At 32.6% G+C, this 18,665-nt stretch overlaps 3 protein-coding genes across 4 annotated transcripts; all 3 read right to left on the bottom strand.

Annotated features, from left to right (window-relative positions):
* Nucleotides 1–309: 309 nt before the first annotated feature.
* LOC149398939 (cytokinin dehydrogenase 4-like) lies at nt 310–5,232 on the bottom strand. Its single transcript, XM_089612473.1, has 5 exons — nt 4,511–5,232; nt 2,248–2,375; nt 1,500–1,766; nt 1,147–1,415; nt 310–773 (listed from the first exon to the last, which is right to left on the bottom strand). Exons 1-5 carry the CDS (start codon nt 5,112–5,114, stop codon nt 482–484), a joined length of 1,560 nt encoding a protein of 519 aa, XP_089468599.1. The 5' UTR covers nt 5,115–5,232; the 3' UTR covers nt 310–481.
* Nucleotides 5,233–9,268: 4,036 nt separating this feature from the next.
* Nucleotides 9,269–12,038, bottom strand: LOC149398938 (Translation initiation factor SUI1 family protein). 2 transcript variants are annotated; one of them, XM_089613850.1, is made up of 7 exons: nt 11,816–12,038; nt 11,657–11,740; nt 11,157–11,209; nt 10,971–11,052; nt 10,807–10,874; nt 10,648–10,731; nt 9,269–9,609 (listed from the first exon to the last, which is right to left on the bottom strand). In XM_089613850.1, exons 1-7 carry the CDS (start codon nt 11,961–11,963, stop codon nt 9,553–9,555), a joined length of 576 nt encoding a protein of 191 aa, XP_089469976.1. In that variant the 5' UTR covers nt 11,964–12,038; the 3' UTR covers nt 9,269–9,552. The 2 variants fall into 2 exon arrangements, with proteins under 2 accessions (XP_089469976.1, XP_089469975.1); XM_089613849.1 differs by having other exon boundaries at nt 11,657–12,038.
* A 3,118-nt stretch (nt 12,039–15,156) lies between these two features.
* Nucleotides 15,157–17,610, bottom strand: LOC149398937 (salicylic acid-binding protein 2-like). Its single transcript, XM_089612293.1, has 3 exons — nt 17,184–17,610; nt 16,420–16,557; nt 15,157–15,549 (listed from the first exon to the last, which is right to left on the bottom strand). The coding sequence occupies exons 1-3, from the start codon at nt 17,553–17,555 to the stop codon at nt 15,265–15,267; spliced, it is 795 nt and encodes a 264-aa protein (XP_089468419.1). The 5' UTR covers nt 17,556–17,610; the 3' UTR covers nt 15,157–15,264.
* Nucleotides 17,611–18,665: the final 1,055 nt, after the last annotated feature.

Here is an 18,665-nt window from a genome sequence, read left to right as displayed (position 1 = left end):
AAAGATAACATGGGGTACAAATATCACAAAACATTTGTGTAATCTATACTTTTTACAATTTTTCTTTTATTTATACTTCTTCTCGATCTGTTTTTTTTTTAATCCTAAAAAAAAAAAATTGATTGTTGTTTCTTAATTGTGTCTTATAGTTCCAAACGAGAAGGAAGAAATGATATGAGCTCTAATTGATCATGTCTTTATTTATCTTTATTAACTTGTTAATAGTGAGAGTATATATACAATATACATATAGGTGTCAAAAGACTTTATATTAAGTGAACATCTATATATATTATTGCAAAACACTGCAAAAGTGAATTAACGCAAGTTGATATATAATATGTAAAGTACTAGAAGATTTTAATAAGACGAGAGATTAACACTAAATACATAGCATAAATTTAACTAAGTACCATTCGAACTAAGAAGAAGAATGATAAGATTATTATCAATATGATGAAATGCTTATGAATTACAATAATTAAATTGTGAAAATTTGTTGGCCAGGGGAGAGTATTTTCTTGGGGTCGAACTGAATTTTCATCTTCTGGAAATTGTCCCATTTGGGTCCGAAATGGTTAATCCAATCTTGCTGGGTTTTATAGTGTGGAAGATATTGCTTGACCATCAAACCAGAATCACGACAAGTCTGTAATATCATATTGTTAATCTTATCAAAAGCTTGCCACTCGGCGAATCCACTCGAATGAAGAATAGCAACAGTGTAGAATACTTCTTCATTTGGTATCACAGCAGACATTTTATCATCCCACCTGTATATAGATTCAAATAAATTAATTAATATGTAATGAACGTGATTGTTAGAAAGTAAAAAAAAAATGAAATTTATTGTAATATATAGAACACAAAATGATTAGGAACTCTATATAAATTTGATACAATTTATTTTTAATATATGTAAAATAATTAAAAATGATTAAGAGAACTAAATATAATTCAGTCATCAAATAAAGTTTTTTTTTTTTTTTTATAATTTTTGGTTTTTCAAAGACTAACTGAATGTGCGCGCAGTATTATTAATAGGAAAAAATAGAAAAAATTTAAAATTCATTAAATACATGGAATGCATGAGAGAAACATTTGAGGAATAGATCATAGAAAATATGTAATCAAATTTAGACTTACTTGCTTCGGTTCATTGGGTAAACAATGACTATGGAAGTTGGGACTTTATATCTTAGAAGAATGCCTTTAAAAATTGCGGAGTCAAAATTTGAGATTTGTGATTTTGGCAAGAAGAGATTTAACCACGGGTGAGCGACCTCCCAAAGCCCTAGCTTCCTTAGCTTTTGCTCGTCACTTCCAACTCTATCTAGAAACTCTAAGTACGACACGTCTTTCTCGAACGAAAATCCACGGATGAAATTCAGCCGATGTAGAAGAGTTTGCAATTCCTGATAATATTAGAGGGAAAAATAACAATAGAATAAGGTAAATCACGAGGAAAAAGAAGCATATTTAAATTGCTTGATTATTACCTTGACCGTCGAATCTTTCGAACCATCATCGTAATATTTGGCTAGTTCGATTGCATATACGATTCCGCTTTTAGTAACTAGGGCGGTGACTCTTAGTTGGTCAACAATGGGATAAAAGGAAAGATCTAGAGGAGCTTGTGTCATGATAAGAAAGCCTTCTAGGTAATCAACTCCATTCTTCCCCGTCCTTCCATTCATCGAGATCAAGCTTTCTTGGTCCCGTGAAAATGTTGAAAAATCGGTGTAAAACAATCGCACCCACTTGACCTAATATTTATTATAGCATGCATGATTCATTAAATTAGTAATTTCATGAAAAAGTACGAAAATGTCCTTTTTGTTTGATCGAATTGTGAGTTTGTAAATTTTATAAGCACATATTTTTGTACTAAACGTCCAATTTTTTAAAAAATATAACATATTGAATTGAAACGACTTCATTTTGTAGAATATCATGAAATTATTACAAGATTTCTTTGGCTTATAACTATTTAAGTGGGATAGTTCCACATTGATTGTGTGTGTAAATGAACATGTGTTTATATATTAGTTGAGCCTCTTCACTTAATATCAATTGATTTTAAGATGGAATTTAACAATAAAAAAATGGGCTTGATATATTTTTTTCATAAAGATGACAACCTCATTGTTATGTGTTTGATTATAATACTGAAAAAACATGTTAAAGGACGAAAAATGAGTTTTGTATTTGTTATTTTTATTAAAAACAATCAAGTAATTTCCTTACCCTAGTTGGTGCTGGTGCAAGGGCAATTGTTGCTCTAGTAATAACTCCAAATTGTCCTAAACCTCCAAGAACCGAATAAAATAACTCAGGTTCTTTGTTTCTTGAGCAAGTCACAAAATCTCCTTTGCCTGTATATTATTGAAAATATAATTATATGTCAATATATTATACAATAGAAATGTTCTATAAAAGAATTAAACATTTATTTGACAAATAGAATTTCGATCATATAATTATATATTAAATTTTTGACGAAAGGGAACGGAAGCCAATTGAGTGCAAGCTATTGATAAGCTATATATATAATATATTAAATGTGTTGACTTCTCTGATTTGTTCAGTTATGTCAATATAATCAGATTAGAAAATATATGAACAAGACATGTGCGTAAGAATTATAGGTTTTTGGTTTCATTAAAATAATTCACTTGTCATATTTGACCGGTTCTCGGTTATGCATATTGCAACTAACAACAATGTATTTATTCAGGTTCCAATTAAAAAAAACAAAATAAGGGTTCAATAACATATTTTATTTAAAAAAAAATTAAAAAATTATATTTGATTGAAAAAATAGTTTATCAGGTCAAAATAAATTAATAAACTGATTAGACTAATTTAATTTACTAAAGAAAATTGTCTACCAACCCGAATTAAATCAAATTACCTTAAATATTTTATTAATTTATTTCGATTTGGTGGATTATTTTCTTAATAAAATAACGAATCTAAAGAATTGGTCAATTGTAACAAAATCTTCAAAAAAAAATATATGTTTATTCAGCAATACTTCTTTATTTATTTGAAATAATTATGGAATATAAAATTAAAGAACTGACCATGATCATATACATGTCATGCTCCACGCTTATTTTGTTTGGAATTAAATAGAACAATTTAACCTGTCACATCTATTGTCTCAATACAACAATCAATGCCCATTCAGTTCCCGGACTAATAAAAGTTAGGCAAAAAAGTAATTTATAGCTGATTTAAAAAAAATGTTTTCGCATTAATGTCCATATTAGATCGATCGAGAAGATACTCTCATGACTGAAATTATTTCTTAATTATTAGGTCATGGTTAGGAAAAACAATATCGATTAAACGTTAAAACCACTCGATCCCCCTAAATAATCATGTTCAAGATATAAACCAAGTAAATAATTTAAAATAACATCTCATACACTAACAAATTCGTACTTCTTTCTTTTTTCAAGAAAAAAAACTAACAAATTCGTGCTAGCTAATTATAATAGCACATGTGCTTTAAAAATTCTACGAATATTTTACTTCATTGTTATTAAGAGAAACGTAACTTTTGAATCTATAACACACCAATATAAATATATATATATATATATATATATATATAAATATCTAACATATTTTATTTATCACGAATGAATTTTCTAGCATACAAATATAATAATTATAACCCACCGTCCACACACGTACTGCCTAATTACGTACCTAATGTGTTTTATCAATTTCATGTATAAGCTATAGCCTATTGCTAGGGCTTGGTTATATATGGACCACTATCTATCTACAAATACCCATTCATACCCAAAATCTAAAAAGTCTTAATTTTACACAAAAGGAATAAATCTCGTTACAAGATTATTTTTTTCCTTTTTTATTTCTTAATTATATCACTTATATATCGTGGAAGTTATTTAGGGGTGAGGAAATCTTTTTTCAGTGGTAATAAATTCGCCTGGCTAATAAACATAAATTATCTAAACGGTGGCTAAAATGCAATTTTAAATTTAAAAATGGTTAAAAATCTACACTGCCCTTGATTTATTATTAAATTAAGCAAAGATATACCCTTTTAGTATGCTAATTATGATAAATAAATAAATAAAAGTACTCAAAATGTTGATTCAGTGAATTTTTTTTAATATTAAGTAATGAACGGCTATGACATGAGTGGAGGTTTTAATTTTACACAAAAGGAATAAATCTCGTCATCTATATCTATATGTTAAGTTCTATCTTAAAACAATTAAAACAGGTGCAGAGATCAAATCGATATATAAACACATGTACATTCACGCACACGATTCATATAAGATTATTTCACAATAATATATACAAACTAACAAGATTATCTGTTTTTTAGCTAATTAATATCATTTATCAAGGCGTTATGAATTTAAAAAAAAAAAAAAAAAATACATAGTATAGTAAATCGAAAAGCGACAGATACGATGACGTGAAAAAAAATAAAACAGAAATAATATTGTTCGGGACAAACCTGTAATAACGTCAAGTTCATGGACGTTACTGATCTGAGGACCGAACCTAAAAGTCTGTCCACTAATCCCAGCATTGGACAAAGTCCCTCCAACGCTCAGATGAATATAATCCGTCCACGTCACCGGCGACAACCCCTTCTTCACCGTCTCCGTCAAAACCTCCATCCACGTCCGTTCCGCTCCCACGTCAGCGTACGGACCTATGTCCGATGACGTCACAACCCTAATCCCAACCCCTCCTTGAGTTTCGGACGGGAGGGAGGACATATTTACGACTATGCCATTCTTGGCCGTTGACTGTCCGTTGACCGAGTGTCCCTGCCCTCTCGCCGCGATTCCGCCGGAGAAGTAGAGACGGCCGGTTTCGCTGCGGTTGTCGTTCGCGAGGCGGATTAGGGCTTGGATGTCGTTTTGGGTCGCCGGGAAAAAGACGGCTTCCGGGGGATTGACCACCGTGTGGCCGAAGTCCGACGAGGCTGCGGCGAGGGAAATGGTGTCGTTTTTTAGTTTGGCTGAGATTGGGTCGTCATTTGGGGTTTGGGAAGTGGTGGTTTTGCTTTCGCAGAGGAGGAGAGTAACGACGATGAAGCTGACGAATGACATGTCGTTTTTAGAGTGTAACCGAGTCAATGGTTTTATTTAACTGAGATATATGAAATGAAAGGGGTGCATGAAGATTTAGAGATGCGAGAGAGGCAACAATACATGAAGCATATGTGTGTATTTATATTGGAAGTCAACTGTGTGTGTGTGTATATATATATATATTTATAATAAAGGTCATAAAATTGTTAAAAAAAATATAGGTAGTCAATTCCATGTATATATTCAATACAATTCTATTGTTTTAAGAAGCTATTTAAGGATTTCTATATCTACGAGATTGAGGCCTTATTATTGTTTTATAGTTTACTTTTATAATTAGAGTGCCTCTTTCATTCCCTCCGTCATTCATTTACATTTTTTTTTTAAAAAGGCACATTATATAGTGTCATTTCTTGGGATATATATAAAGTAGCAGAAGGGGAAGGGGAGAAATGGGAATAAATAAACTGTATTAATATTGATGACTTTCAAATACCCTTAACGATTCTCATTACTAATAAATTTTAACAATTAAGTCAGATAATATAATCGTTCAAACAGCCTTATATATGGCGCTATATTTAAGAATATCAAATGTTTTTTTTTGTATTTTTTTTTTTGGGTATTATCATCTTAAATATATACATGTATAACTTTATCCTAGGGAAATGGAAGGGTGTATTTTCAAACGTGTACGCTTTTTCCATCTTATACGTAAGAGGACACTTATTAAAGAAAAAGTAACACAAACAAATTGCTTGGTACGTAATCACTAGGATATCCTATAATTTTGTTGAACTAATAACCAAGGGAAAAAAAAGAATGGACAATATAGCATTTACATAAATGATATTTATCAAGTCAAATGTGTAAAAGTCAATGTATATAACACAAATCAATACGCATTCGATCGCAAGATATAAACGAAAATGAGATGTGTACCTAGAATTTGCGTCTAGGTGCAAATAGCACTCCTGAAAGTGGTCGTTAAATTTTTTTTTTCTTTCCTCAAGTATTAGTTTATTTTTTGTGCTGGTCAATACATTCGGTTTATCCATTTAATTATCCTTAATTACATTATGGAAGCACATACGGATTAATCCACTTGCTTATAATTGTATGGAATTACAAGGCAACCGCCCAATGAAGTGAAACTGACTCTAGTGAATATATTTAGTACCCAAAAGTGCATATTGAGATGTGTTTGAGTCATGTTTCCATTAGTCAAATGTAATTTTTTTGTCAATAAACATTTTTCAAACATTTTATATTAAATTTTGTTCATAGTTGGGTTTTTCTAATAAATAGGTTCTCGTAAATCTCGCGACATCAGCCGCCCATATCACCATTTTTTTCTGGGGCATTTCTTCGAGACATTTCTAAATCACCACCGCATATTAATTTTTAACAAATAAAATTCCTCCACAACCTAAAAGGAGAAGGAACTTAATAAAAAGCAAGTAATTGATTTTGAACTGATGCTTTATTATTCAGTATTGAACCATATATACTAACAAAGTCACGTACAAATATAATAAAACAGGAAACAAAAAGAATGGTATATACACAATACAATAGAAAAGGAAACAAACTAATGATGCTAATATCTTGAGATTCTAACAGATACTGGAAATATTATGAAGCATAAAAACTAAATATATGACATATAAACTAAATATATTTACATAATAACTGATTGATTGTGGTGCATTCATGAGCTGCGTAAGACTTGCTCAACAGAACTTGATGGAAAATATGGTATTAACTAAAAAAAATTCCCAATAAAATAATGTGGTAATGTTTTTAAAATATAAATAATACAGTACTTGCAAACAAGTGAGTTAAAGAAAATAAATTATGTTTTAAAAACTGTGATTTATATTTATGGATTTTTTGTTTCCTACTACCGTTGCCTACCTCTAAGGTGCCAAAGCTATTAAAATGTCTCACATCCATTGAGTACTTGAGCAATGTACTCCTTATAAGTGTGTGACATCTTTTCACTCTTGAGCTAACTTTTAAGTATGAGTTAGGGTCACACATCTAATAAAAGCACCACTTCTGATCTAATCAGAGGTACCTTTTTCATGTCCCTAAATTTTTCAAGGATGATAACATTATAATCTCGTAAATATAACAATTTTTCATGCAAGTGTACGTGTCGCAAAAAATAACGAAATATACTTAAAGTACGAATATCGATCTCACATAAATTAGTAATACTAATGAATTACTCTAATTCATATTACGAATTGATTCCAATATAGTGGAATATACTATAAGCTAAATTAAATTAAGATAATGCAGCAAAAACACGTGAATTCAAATATAGAAAAAGATAGGACTACGATTGCACCGGAATCGATTAAGTTAAATTTTTTGGGAACGAATCAAAATAAGTATATTTTTGTGAATGGTAATCTCATTCTATTATAAATATTTATTATAATCTCTCTTGGGTGTTGTAGTAAACTTATGCAATTAGCCTGTAATCTCATTAAAACAAACTCTCTATACACATGATTTGATACAATAAAATCGAAAAAAAAAACTATATACACATGTGACAAGGCACAACGCGTCTTAATTTGTGATTGAAGTGAACCATTTATTTTCTAAGATTTTACGGTTTAATATATTTCTTTAAAAGTAATTTAATGTTTTTCTTTAGTTGCAAGAGCATTACTACGAATTTAAATCTCAAAGTCGTATGAGGGCAATATAGGATATTGTCACTAAGAATTAGGATAATTTTTTACACCTATACATATACATGTAGAATTGGACATTTTTCTTTGAACTTTGCTGGTTGGAGAAATTGAGGGTAATTTGGGTAGTTCCTGTTCTTCACGTTCAGTGGTAGAGAATTTTAGGCACACTTCACACCCTTGTCGCACAATCGAATATGTTATAATCAACTAGATTTTTCCAGCAAAATAAAACTCAACAAGATTTCTTGAGAGCAATAATCACATATATATATATATATATATATATATATATATATATATATAAAAAAGTCAACATAATTTTAGAACCAAAGGCTGTTAATAGATCCAATTTTCTCAACCGATAATACATGCACAGGAATGTCCACTTCTTCTTGGTATTACATGTTATTTAACCAAACTAAACATCAGATAGTTTATCATTTCAATCGCCACAAAATCTACATCTTACACAAGCTATATCTACCTGTCCATTTCAACGACAATAACAAAGGTGCGTAAACTATCATTCATTAGTCTTCTACAATTTCACATAAATATAAAAATTTTAAAAATTATTATAAATTCTCAAATAATCATGTCCCGTGGACAACAAAATCTTCCTTACGTAATGTTATTTATCTTATTTTCTATATATTCATATTGGGTCTCGGTCAGGACCCCGGGTTGCCAATAAGATATCCTTTTACGAGGTCAACAAGAGCTTTAACAACAATAAAGATTATTTTTAGTCAAAGTCTTAATTTAGTCCAATATTATGTTTGTACACAGGGATGAAGCCATGAATTTTCGTCAGTGGAGCTAATAATTATTACTGATTTATAAAAAGAGTATTATTACATTTCTCAAATTTTAGTTAAATGTTGTCTTTGTATCCTATTTTTTCAAATCGATGAGAGTCAGTCGTTTATTGCAACTTACACGTTTATTGTAACTTAGCCGTTCATTTCTTAATATTAAAAAAAATTCACTGAATCAACATTTTGAGTACTTATATTTATTTATTTATCATAATTAGCATACTGAAAGGGTATATCTTAGCTTAATTTATTAATAAATCAACATTGTTACTGTTCTTTATGTCAATTTACCAGCATGACTATTAAGAAACTACGTTGTTTGTATCATAATAATAAAATGATTAACTGATGAAGATATGAGATTATCTGTGATGTTTTTCTCTAAAATATTCGTGTATATATATACATGGGTACACAAATGCAATTTTTTTTTTTTTAAAATGGACGGTTTGTTGGCTCGTATTTGTACCCACAGAGAGTTTTATTTGTTTTTCGTTTTTGTTGTTATAGAGTGAATGTGTTAGAAACTCGATTTAATTACTTGCACCTGCATCAAATCTACGTAGTCCATGGATGCCAACAGAAACTGCATACAAATTTTACAGATCCTCTCTGAGTCATCTCATCAACAATATGGCGAACGTTTTAACAACATGGAGAAACTTTCTTTCTCCAAAAGAAGAAAATGGTAGAGCCATTTCAGCTATACACATAACATTCATATAAATTAAAACATTCATTCCACTCCGATAATGTTATAATAATCTTTCCGGCGAGATAAGGCTTATAAAAGTCGGCAAAACAAGTGGTCCAAAAAGGCTAGTTTGTTTTGGCTTATCGACTCCCACGGCTCTATACTTTGAGAGCTCTGCGAGTCCTTTACATCCAAAACACTCGCTATTTTTATGTTGCCGTAAATTAAAAAAGTTATGCTGCCGGGACTTTCCTCCCATCTTCTATAAAGAAAATTGCAGATTCCGGGACCTAACAAACAAAAGAGAAAAATGTTTAGCCTAAGAAAAACGCAAGCATATCGTAAAAACTTTTGGTGTTGATCTGACAGATTCTCAAAGAAAAGAATATTTATATGTACATATATAACGACGGGTTTCAATTAATAGCTACAAATTGTTTAGACTAAAATGTAAAATCATCAAGTGAAAGACGATAGTGTGCCTAAGAAACTAAATCCTGATAGCTTATTTTTTTTTTTATGAGCTTGTTTACTCATTATCATATCTACAATAATTTGATTTCTTTAATTCGCTTATTAAAAAGTTTAGAACATTTTTGCTGATAAAACAATATAGGTGTACGTGCTTGGTCCTATGATCGTGGTTATATTGATTTTTTTCTGTAGAACTCTCTTAACTCGAGGAATAACCGTACAAGTTTTCTATAGTTCACGCTAACATTTTTTGGTTATTTAGGGCATCTTGAACTGGGTTAAAATATGATGCATTGAACTTATGCTAAGAGCCTCTTCACACCATATTGATGGCAGCTAAGAAAAAAATCAAAATAATACAAATGGTCGATGATTGTGCCACTCCCAGCGTGTCAAGACACCCTCTCTCGCCCAAAGGAATTATTTGTATATATATATATATGCATATATTTATGTGTATGTATACATATATTTATGTGTGTATGTATACATATATTTATATGTATATACCAGAAGAGTCTCGGTCCTAACATTTTGGTTCTAAGCTTCACTCGAACATTGGACAATAAGCGTATCCACGCATCGCAGCATTACGTCCTTATTGCTAGACCAAACTATTTCATATTAAACCCTTAACTATCTAATAATTACTGTAAATCCCCCCCATTTCTAAGATCCTAACTCCTTCACCTCCAAAGCCAGACCGGATAACTTTATTTGCGAGTGTTTTTGGATGTACTTGCAGTTTTATCTAGAGAAGGAGTGACTTATAAATTTATCGTCCGATACAAGTATGAAAATCGATAACAGTCTGACAAGTGTATTGAAGATGAGAAAGTGGTGAGAGATCTTACATCGGACCAAGTATCTGTAATGAACTCAACGACATCATATGATATGTCCCCTTGAACATCGATTTGTTCCTTCTCAGTCGGACCCTGAAGCAAATTCAGAATATAAAATGTGAAACTCAGTAAAGCAGAGAGTAAATTAGCTTAAAACGTCAAACACACCTTAACAACAGAGGCTCCGGTGGCAAACTTTTTCCCAAGTTTCTTCGAAGCATCACCGAGTTTGACGCCTAAGAAACAACTCACACGCGGACCAAGTCACTACAAATTTCACGAATATCAATAATAGATATAAAATGGACGTTTCGAAGCAGTATTTTCCTCACCGAAAAGTTCCAATCCTTTAACTGTAGTGATACATTTTCGCTTGTTACGTGTCATTTTTTCAATGATCACTTCCGGTTTCTCCTGGAGATAAACGAAAACCAGAGCTTTTCAACTTAATCTCTACCTCCAAACAGATTCTAATAAAGACTTCTTTGGGCTTCAAAAGTGTAAATATCTCGAGTTACCTTCTTCTTGATCTTTCCACCGGGAAGACGTTTGACTTCCTCCGGCTTCGATGCTGGAAAAATAGCAAAGGTTTGAGACATGTAACAAACGTGAAACATAATCACAAGTGTCATCTGTGTTAAGTGTTATGCGATTGTTAGTTCTTCTTGATCGTTACATAGGATAGGATTGCTCAGTTTCTTCATTTTCTCAAAGGTGAGATAGTGGTTTTTTTGGACTCGCTCATCTTCGGTCAAGTTCCGTTGAGCTTCGATCCATGTTAAGTACTGTAAAGCTTCATATCTCAAAACCAATTACCTATTGAGCTATGTTGCATGTTAACTATTGCTGATCAATATTATTATCATTTCTAACAATATTCTATTCGCTCCAAAACATTAGCATTTATTGAGGATCTAACACTATTATAATTTCAATGAATCAAATCAAAGATTTTAATTTTATCCTGTGAGAATCGAAAAGGTAAGGAAAAAGAAACGGATTTCGTTATTTCATTTACCCGAAGAAGCAGCGCCGGTGGAGGAAGAGATTCCAGTGGACTGTAACTGATCGGCGACTTTATCGGTCTCGTTGGCGGTGGAATCTAAACAAGAAGAAACTGAGAACCAAAACAGTAGTATTGAGATTGAGAAATTAGGGTTTGGAAAAATGGAGAGACCTTTGACGAGATGAGGGTAGAGATCAGGGGCGTTTAGGACGAGCCATGGTTTGCAGCTCTCGAAGTCGGGGCCGAACTCGCAATACTCCGCCGGCAAACTACATACGCCGCAGTACACTATACGCGCCGGTTGAGGTTTCTCCGCCATCGCTAATTCACGGCGGGGCGTTTTCCTTTAGACAGAGAGAGAGAGAGAGAGAATCTGGGAATAGAAAGCTCTTCAGTTCTCGGCAGTGTGTTTCTTTCTCCTAAAGTTAATTGGGCCGAGTGCTTGTTTGGGCCTCTATTCTTGGGAAATGGCCCTAAGTACTATCGTTTTTCATAATTTGGACCAAAATATGGAAACTCATGTTTTGGACAAGAACAATAGTTGATCAGCTGAGGAAGTATAATTTTGCCCTTTTGTAAATATACCCACACCACACACACGTGAAAACTAATAAATTAATAATAAAAAAAAACAAAATTCTCCCCAGTCTCTCTCTACATTCTCGCTCTCCCTCGCTCTCCTAACTTTCTGGTGAAATCGACGCTATAACCACCGCCCGAGTTTCTGCAAGTCCGGCCAAAACCCGCTCTGTCGCGAGCCGTCCTCTGCCTCCGACGCACGACTCCGAGCTCAGTCCAGTCCGAGCCAATCTTCGCGTGAACTCCGACCGGAAAGAGGAGAATCGCGAGCTCCGAGTCTCTCTTTTCTTCGCCGCATGACTCGGCTGAGGCAGAGGAGACGCGAGCTCCACCGACTCCAGACAAGGAAAAGCCATCAGAGAAGCTTTTGACGAAGCTCCGACGAGCCTGAGAACATCCGCCGAGCCAGAGGAGACCGCCGAACCGAGAGATCGACCGAGAAAGGATTGGAGGAACTCTGAAATGCTTTTTTTTTTGTATTGTCGGAGCTGACATACAAGTCTACAATTTCATTTATTGTAGACATACAAGTCTACAATTTCATTTATTGTAGACTTCTATGTCTACAATAAATGAAGTTGTAGACTTGTATGTCTACAATTTCAGACGTTGTAAACTTGTATGTCAACTCCGACAATACAAAAAAAAAACCATTTCTTACCCAAACACACGAACGAACCTATAAATATGAAACCCAAAACACGAATGAAACCCAGAAACATGAAACCCAGAAATAAACACGAACGAAACACGAAACCCGTACGTCAACAACAAAACTCATACAAAAAAAACAAATACGAACGAAACCCACCCATAAATTCTCAGATTTCGTTCGCCAACGTGAAGTCTACAACTTCATTTATTGTAGACATAGAAGTCTACAATAAATGAAATTGTAGACTTGTATGTCTACAATAAATGAAATTGTAGACTTGCATGTCAGCTTCGACAATACAAAAAAAACTATTTTTTACCCAAACACAGGAACGAACCCATAAATATGAAACCCAGAAACACGAATGAAACCCAAAAACATGAAACCCAGAAATAAACACGAACGAAACACGAAACCCGTACGTCAACAACAAAACTCATACAAAAAAAACAAATACGAACGAAACCCACCCATAAATTCTCAGATTTCGTTTGCCAACGTGAAGTCTACAACTTCATTTATTGTAGACATTTCTGTCTACAATAAATGAAATTGTAGACTTGTATGTCAGCTCCGACAATAAAAAAAAAACTATTTTTACCCAAACACAGGAACGAACCCATAAATATGAAATCCAGAAACACGAATGAAACCCATAAACATGAAACCCAGAAATAAACACGAACGAAACACGAAACCCGTACGTCAACAACGAAACTCATACCAAAAAACAAACACTAACGAAACCCACCCATAAATTCCTAGATTTCGTTCGCTAACATGAAGAGATAAAGTTTACCTCTTCGGCGATGACGACGACGGACAAACCACTGGCGATGACAAACAGAAAAAAGGCAAGCTTTTTTTAACATTAAATGAACGAGAGAAGAAAAAAGAGGAGAAAGAGAGAGCTTTGAAATCATGAACGAGGAGAGAGAGAGAGCTCTGAAACAATGAACGAGGAGAGAGAGAGCCGAGAGGAAGTTTGATGGAAATGAACAAAATAAAAAATCAAACGGCACTTAAGACTTTTCTCACATGGTTAGGTAGTATTTTTGTCCAAAAACAATGACCACAACATTTTGATCAAAAGTATCAAAAAGACTACTACCTATGACCATTTCCCTCTACGGAATTGTATAGGTGAACTTACACAAATATCTTGTTTGATGGTAATTTGCAAACCAACAATAAATCTTTTTTTTTTCCTTAAGAAAATTGTGCCCTTATCACATATAGCACCGTAAACAGACAAAGAAAAGCTAAATAAAATTGTATAGTAAAATAAAACTTTAAAAAAAATACTGTAAAAAGGATTTATTTCTTGAATACAATAATAAACAGGAAGTTAATGGATTAAGTTTAATAGAAGGTAGTGAAGTCAATTTTTAGATTTATATTATAAATGAGACACGACCACGACCTCAACCTGGCTTATTGGAAATTTCGGCCTTCCAATAAGCCAATAAGGACGGCTTAATGGCTTAACGGAAATTTTCCTTCCGTTAAGCTATTAAGCCGTTTCCGTTTCTTATTGGAAGTCATTATTCCGTTAAGCCAATAAGCCGTTTTGATTTCAATTAAAATGTAAAATCAAAAGGACTAAAATGTTACGTTTTTAATAAAAAGGGTTAATATGCAAACTAAATTTTATCTTTACATACAAACTATATAATGAAAATATTTTCGAGACGTTTTTATTTTAAGTAAGAAACGTGGACGGAACCACGAAAATTTTATTAATGAACCCTCACTTGTGGCGGAGGAAAACCGTGGTTACAATAAATATCATAAAACGAAAGGATTACAAAAATAAACCGTGGTACATAAACTATATTTTAGAAACTATATTATATTAAACTATATAGAAAATTTAATTTAGAAACTATATTATATAAATTACATAGAGCTTGATGAGATTGTAGAGAGAATTGTAGAGAGAATTTGATGGATGATGTTGTGAAAAATTGGATTGAAATTAGTTATATTTATAGAGAAAAGGATGAAAGTGTAAAAAAATTAATAAATCCGTGTATAAACAGTAAAATAACGGAAACCGCGGAAGCCGAATTTCCGTGTAAACGGTTCCGCGGAAGCCTTCTTTTCGTATAGACGAAAGCCGCTAAGCCGTTAAGCCGAGCCACGCGCGGAAGGAAGGACGGCTTCCGCATTTCCGTCTCCAACAAGCCGGGTTGACCACGACCATAAGAAAAACGACTATTTGTACAAAAACAACTCACAAATGTAAAAATGACATTAATTACGATTATTTTGATTAATAGTGGACTTCTATATCCCTTTCACAAGTATAACAACATTTATTTTCCCATTATTTAATCAACAATGAATACAAGTATATAGAGTGAAATTTGATCAAGACAAATTTCTAAGCATATTTACAAGCTATCTTGAGAAGGACATCACAAAGCTCTTGTGGTGTACACAACATAGGCATATGATCGGAGAAAGGAATCTCAAACACGTCAGACACATCACCGCCGTTGTTTATCATCCAACGTTGGAAATCCTCCGTAATTGAAGCATCTTTTTCGCATATCACGTAGACCTTTGGGACCGAACCAAAACCACTTTCTGAGAACTTCTTTGCCTTAGCAAGGTCTTCAAGGAAATGAGAGGACTTCCTTACCAAACTCAAAGCCAATTCAAGATCCTACATAAGTTACTATTAAACATTATAATTTATACCCAAACTTTTTTTTTTTTTTTTTTTTTTAATTTTTGTTAACATTTGTAAGGTAAATGGGAACTTATCTTTCATATCTTACTGAGTTTTAAAGTCGATCACCATCATAAACTTATTTATTTGTTTATCGTTAAATTAACCTTATGTTTTGTTGATTAAATTAACCTTTGTTTATCCTTGTCAATATTATTAGGGTTAGTTTTCACATGTTAATTTACAAAAACAAAAAATATTGATTATAAGCATATATTATTTTATTATGCTCATTTCAATATGTGCAATAAGTCTATCGAAATTTCAATAAGATAAAATTTTAACAATTGATATTAACATAAGGTTTTGATTCATCAAAAAGCAAATAACTTATAGTATGTGTTTCAAAAAAAAAACCATCTAGTATGATTGTGATCGACTTTTAAGGAAATGTGTGTATGTTTGTCGCCTTTGGATAAAAGTCATAAAATGATACTTTCCCTATTAAACATTCGGTATTTTTCATTAAATAAAGTAAACGTATATTTTCCACATCCTAGTTTAATTAAGAGAATATTATGATAGTAGTCTTGTCATTTAGTTATAAAAATAATAAAAAATTAATCAAACAATTTCAAAAACATATGTTTAGAGACAATTATTCTACATAGTCTCTCTCTCACACACGCACGCACATCAAATTTCATTGCCTAACTTCTTGTCTTTACCAGATATTCGGCACCAATTTATCTTCCGAAAAAAAAAGATTATCATTCGTCAAAGTTTAGGCTGATATGAATTGAATAGACACACGTATTCTGTTGACATAATGAAAGTAAAAAAAATATTGGGTTAAATATTTACCTCGACGGAGGAGAGTTGATATAATTTGGAAGCCAAAAATTTGGGACCAAAAAGTAAAGAGGTGAACGTTCCATTTGGAGTTTCGTACGGCTCAAATCTTGTGTCCATCCAATTTTCCGCTGGAGTCCTCTCACCATACTTCAACACCCAAAAATAAATAAATCATATGATTTAATCAACTTCTTTTTTATAGTGCCGGTAAATAAATAAATGAAAACGAAAGTGTCTCAACGTATCATTATAAAACATATCAATATTTTGGCTATTCTTTTAACCTCAACAATGAAATTTGACGTTAATATAAAAACTATATCAACTAGTTAAATAATTACTCTCCATTAACCAAATTATTTAAATAAATAAAAAAAAAGTCCAACATATATCGAAGTCTCCATTTTATGATGTATGTGTCATGTTTTACTTTTGACTACTTTTTTTAATTTTTTGAATAATTTAGTTTAAATTTTAACGCAAAGAATTTAAATACTTTTTTAATTATAGTTTGGCTCGAATTATAATGCAGAGAATTTTAACCCCTTTTATTAAATGTTAATTAAAAAAATAACATAAATTTTACGAGTTTAAAAAAACTATAATCAATATTTAAAAAAAATATATATTTTGAAGTGGTACCTAGTTTAATCTCCACACCACCTTCAAAGTGGAGATCGTGGGTTCAATCTCCACAGACAGCAAATCTTGAAGAAAAAAAAAACGTTTTGAAAAATTGGTATGCTAGGTAATTTATTCAATCAATAACACACCTGTTCGAGAACGTAGGACGGCGCGTGGATAGTATCAGGCATACATGCGGTGACGAAGACACCGGCGGAGATCTTCTCCGGGAAAGCTTCCATGGCATAGGCGATGTTGTAGCCTCCGAAAGAGTGACCGACGAGAACCACTTTCTTGTTCGGAGGAAGAGAGGCAACGAATTCAAGAAGTGGAGCGGAATATACTTCCATCGAATCCACTTCTTCGATGGGCCTCAAGTCGAGCCCTGAAGCCGCCATGTCCAGCGCCGTCACGCGGTGGCCCACCGACTCGAGCCGATGTTTCAGCTTGAACCAGCACCACGCACCGTGGCACGTGCCGTGGACCAATACAAAGTGCGTCCTATGAGTATGACCATCCATTTTTGTTATTAGAATTTAGACACGATAGGTATAAGATTGTAGAGAATAGCTTTGCATGCATGCACTTATATAAGTAATGTGTTTTTCTTTTGTATTTTATAAGGAAAATATTAAAATACGATTAGTCTAACGACTATAAACGAAAATGTGATAAGAGGGGAGACAGAAGTTGTTTACTTACAAATGCGTGATACACCACACACAAGGAAATTTTTATATTTTGGTCCACATTTCTTTTTGTTATTATTGTATCTAACCATAGACTATCACGTAATTACGTGAGGTTAAAGTCAAACCAATGAAGTTCGTACGTTTTGACTAAGGCATATTCATTTGACGTTTGCTTCCGATTCATCTGTATCAAGATCAACTCAATTCTATGCTTACTACTACTCTTGCATTGATTATATTGTATAAATTGACCGAGTAGCAGAGGCTTATAAGCTACGTTTATTTTCACTTGTGTCTTTTATTTTTGTTATTTATATTATTTAATATACATATCTTGTCTTTTAAACTAATGGGTTGGGCTTAGTTGTATTATGACCTACTTATAAATAGGTCTCTCGATTAATAAAACCAAAACCTAATTTAGGTTGTCTCTCTAAATTGGAGAGACTGAATCGGGTATAGTCAATTTGTACTTGTTTATTTGGCGGGTACGTATTTCCATTGTCTAATCTGTTTAAATATCGGATAAAGAAGTAACTTTTCTATGTCTTATTTGAAGAACAAAATAGGTACACCCGACCATACACGTGCACATTTGTCATTCCTATTTTTCTCATGTGACCTACTCTTTGAGGGACCACATTGTCACCTCTCAAAATGATAAGAGAAGTTGACACGTCTAGTACCATTTGATAACTTATTTTTCATTTTTCATCATATCTATAATTTGGATAAATCTACTAGTAAATTTTGGAGATAGAATATTATTTATTTATTTTTATCCTCTATTTTTTTCTTTACTGTTTTTTCCTAACCTTTTATAAAGACATTAACAATTGTTCCCTAGAGGCATAGGTGTTATTATACCAAAAGGGTTATTACTAATATTTTGTGTCACTTAATTTTGCACACTGATGGTCGTTAGTCTATTTATTGTTT

Source organism: Urtica dioica, chromosome 4 (genome assembly GCF_054948205.1).
Source record: "Urtica dioica subsp. dioica isolate 48M chromosome 4, U.dioica_male_clone48M_v1_H2, whole genome shotgun sequence".
NCBI classification, from domain to species: domain Eukaryota; kingdom Viridiplantae; phylum Streptophyta; class Magnoliopsida; order Rosales; family Urticaceae; genus Urtica; species Urtica dioica.
The sequence above is the reverse complement of the archived record's forward strand: the minus strand, read 5'-3'. Positions and strand labels throughout refer to the sequence as shown.

Coding starts and splice junctions, on each gene's coding strand:
- LOC149398939 (XM_089612473.1), bottom strand. CDS start 5,114: ATGTCATTCGTCAGCTTCATCGTCGTTACTCTCCTCCTCTGCGAAAGC. Junction 1,416..1,499: donor CGAAAGATTCGACGGTCAAG/GTAATAATCAAG, acceptor TAATATTATCAG/GAATTGCAAACTCTTCTACA. Junction 774..1,146: donor TACCCAATGAACCGAAGCAA/GTAAGTCTAAAT, acceptor ATCTATATACAG/GTGGGATGATAAAATGTCTG.
- LOC149398937 (XM_089612293.1), bottom strand. CDS start 17,555: ATGGATGGTCATACTCATAGGACGCACTTTGTATTGGTCCACGGCACG. Junction 16,558..17,183: donor CGTCCTACGTTCTCGAACAG/GTGTGTTATTGA, acceptor TGGGTGTTGAAG/TATGGTGAGAGGACTCCAGC. Junction 15,550..16,419: donor ATCAACTCTCCTCCGTCGAG/GTAAATATTTAA, acceptor TAACTTATGTAG/GATCTTGAATTGGCTTTGAG.
- LOC149398938 (XM_089613849.1), bottom strand. CDS start 11,963: ATGGCGGAGAAACCTCAACCGGCGCGTATAGTGTACTGCGGCGTATGT. Junction 11,210..11,656: donor CACCGGCGCTGCTTCTTCGG/GTAAATGAAATA, acceptor CTATTTTTCCAG/CATCGAAGCCGGAGGAAGTC. Junction 10,732..10,806: donor CCGGAGCCTCTGTTGTTAAG/GTGTGTTTGACG, acceptor AATTTGCTTCAG/GGTCCGACTGAGAAGGAACA.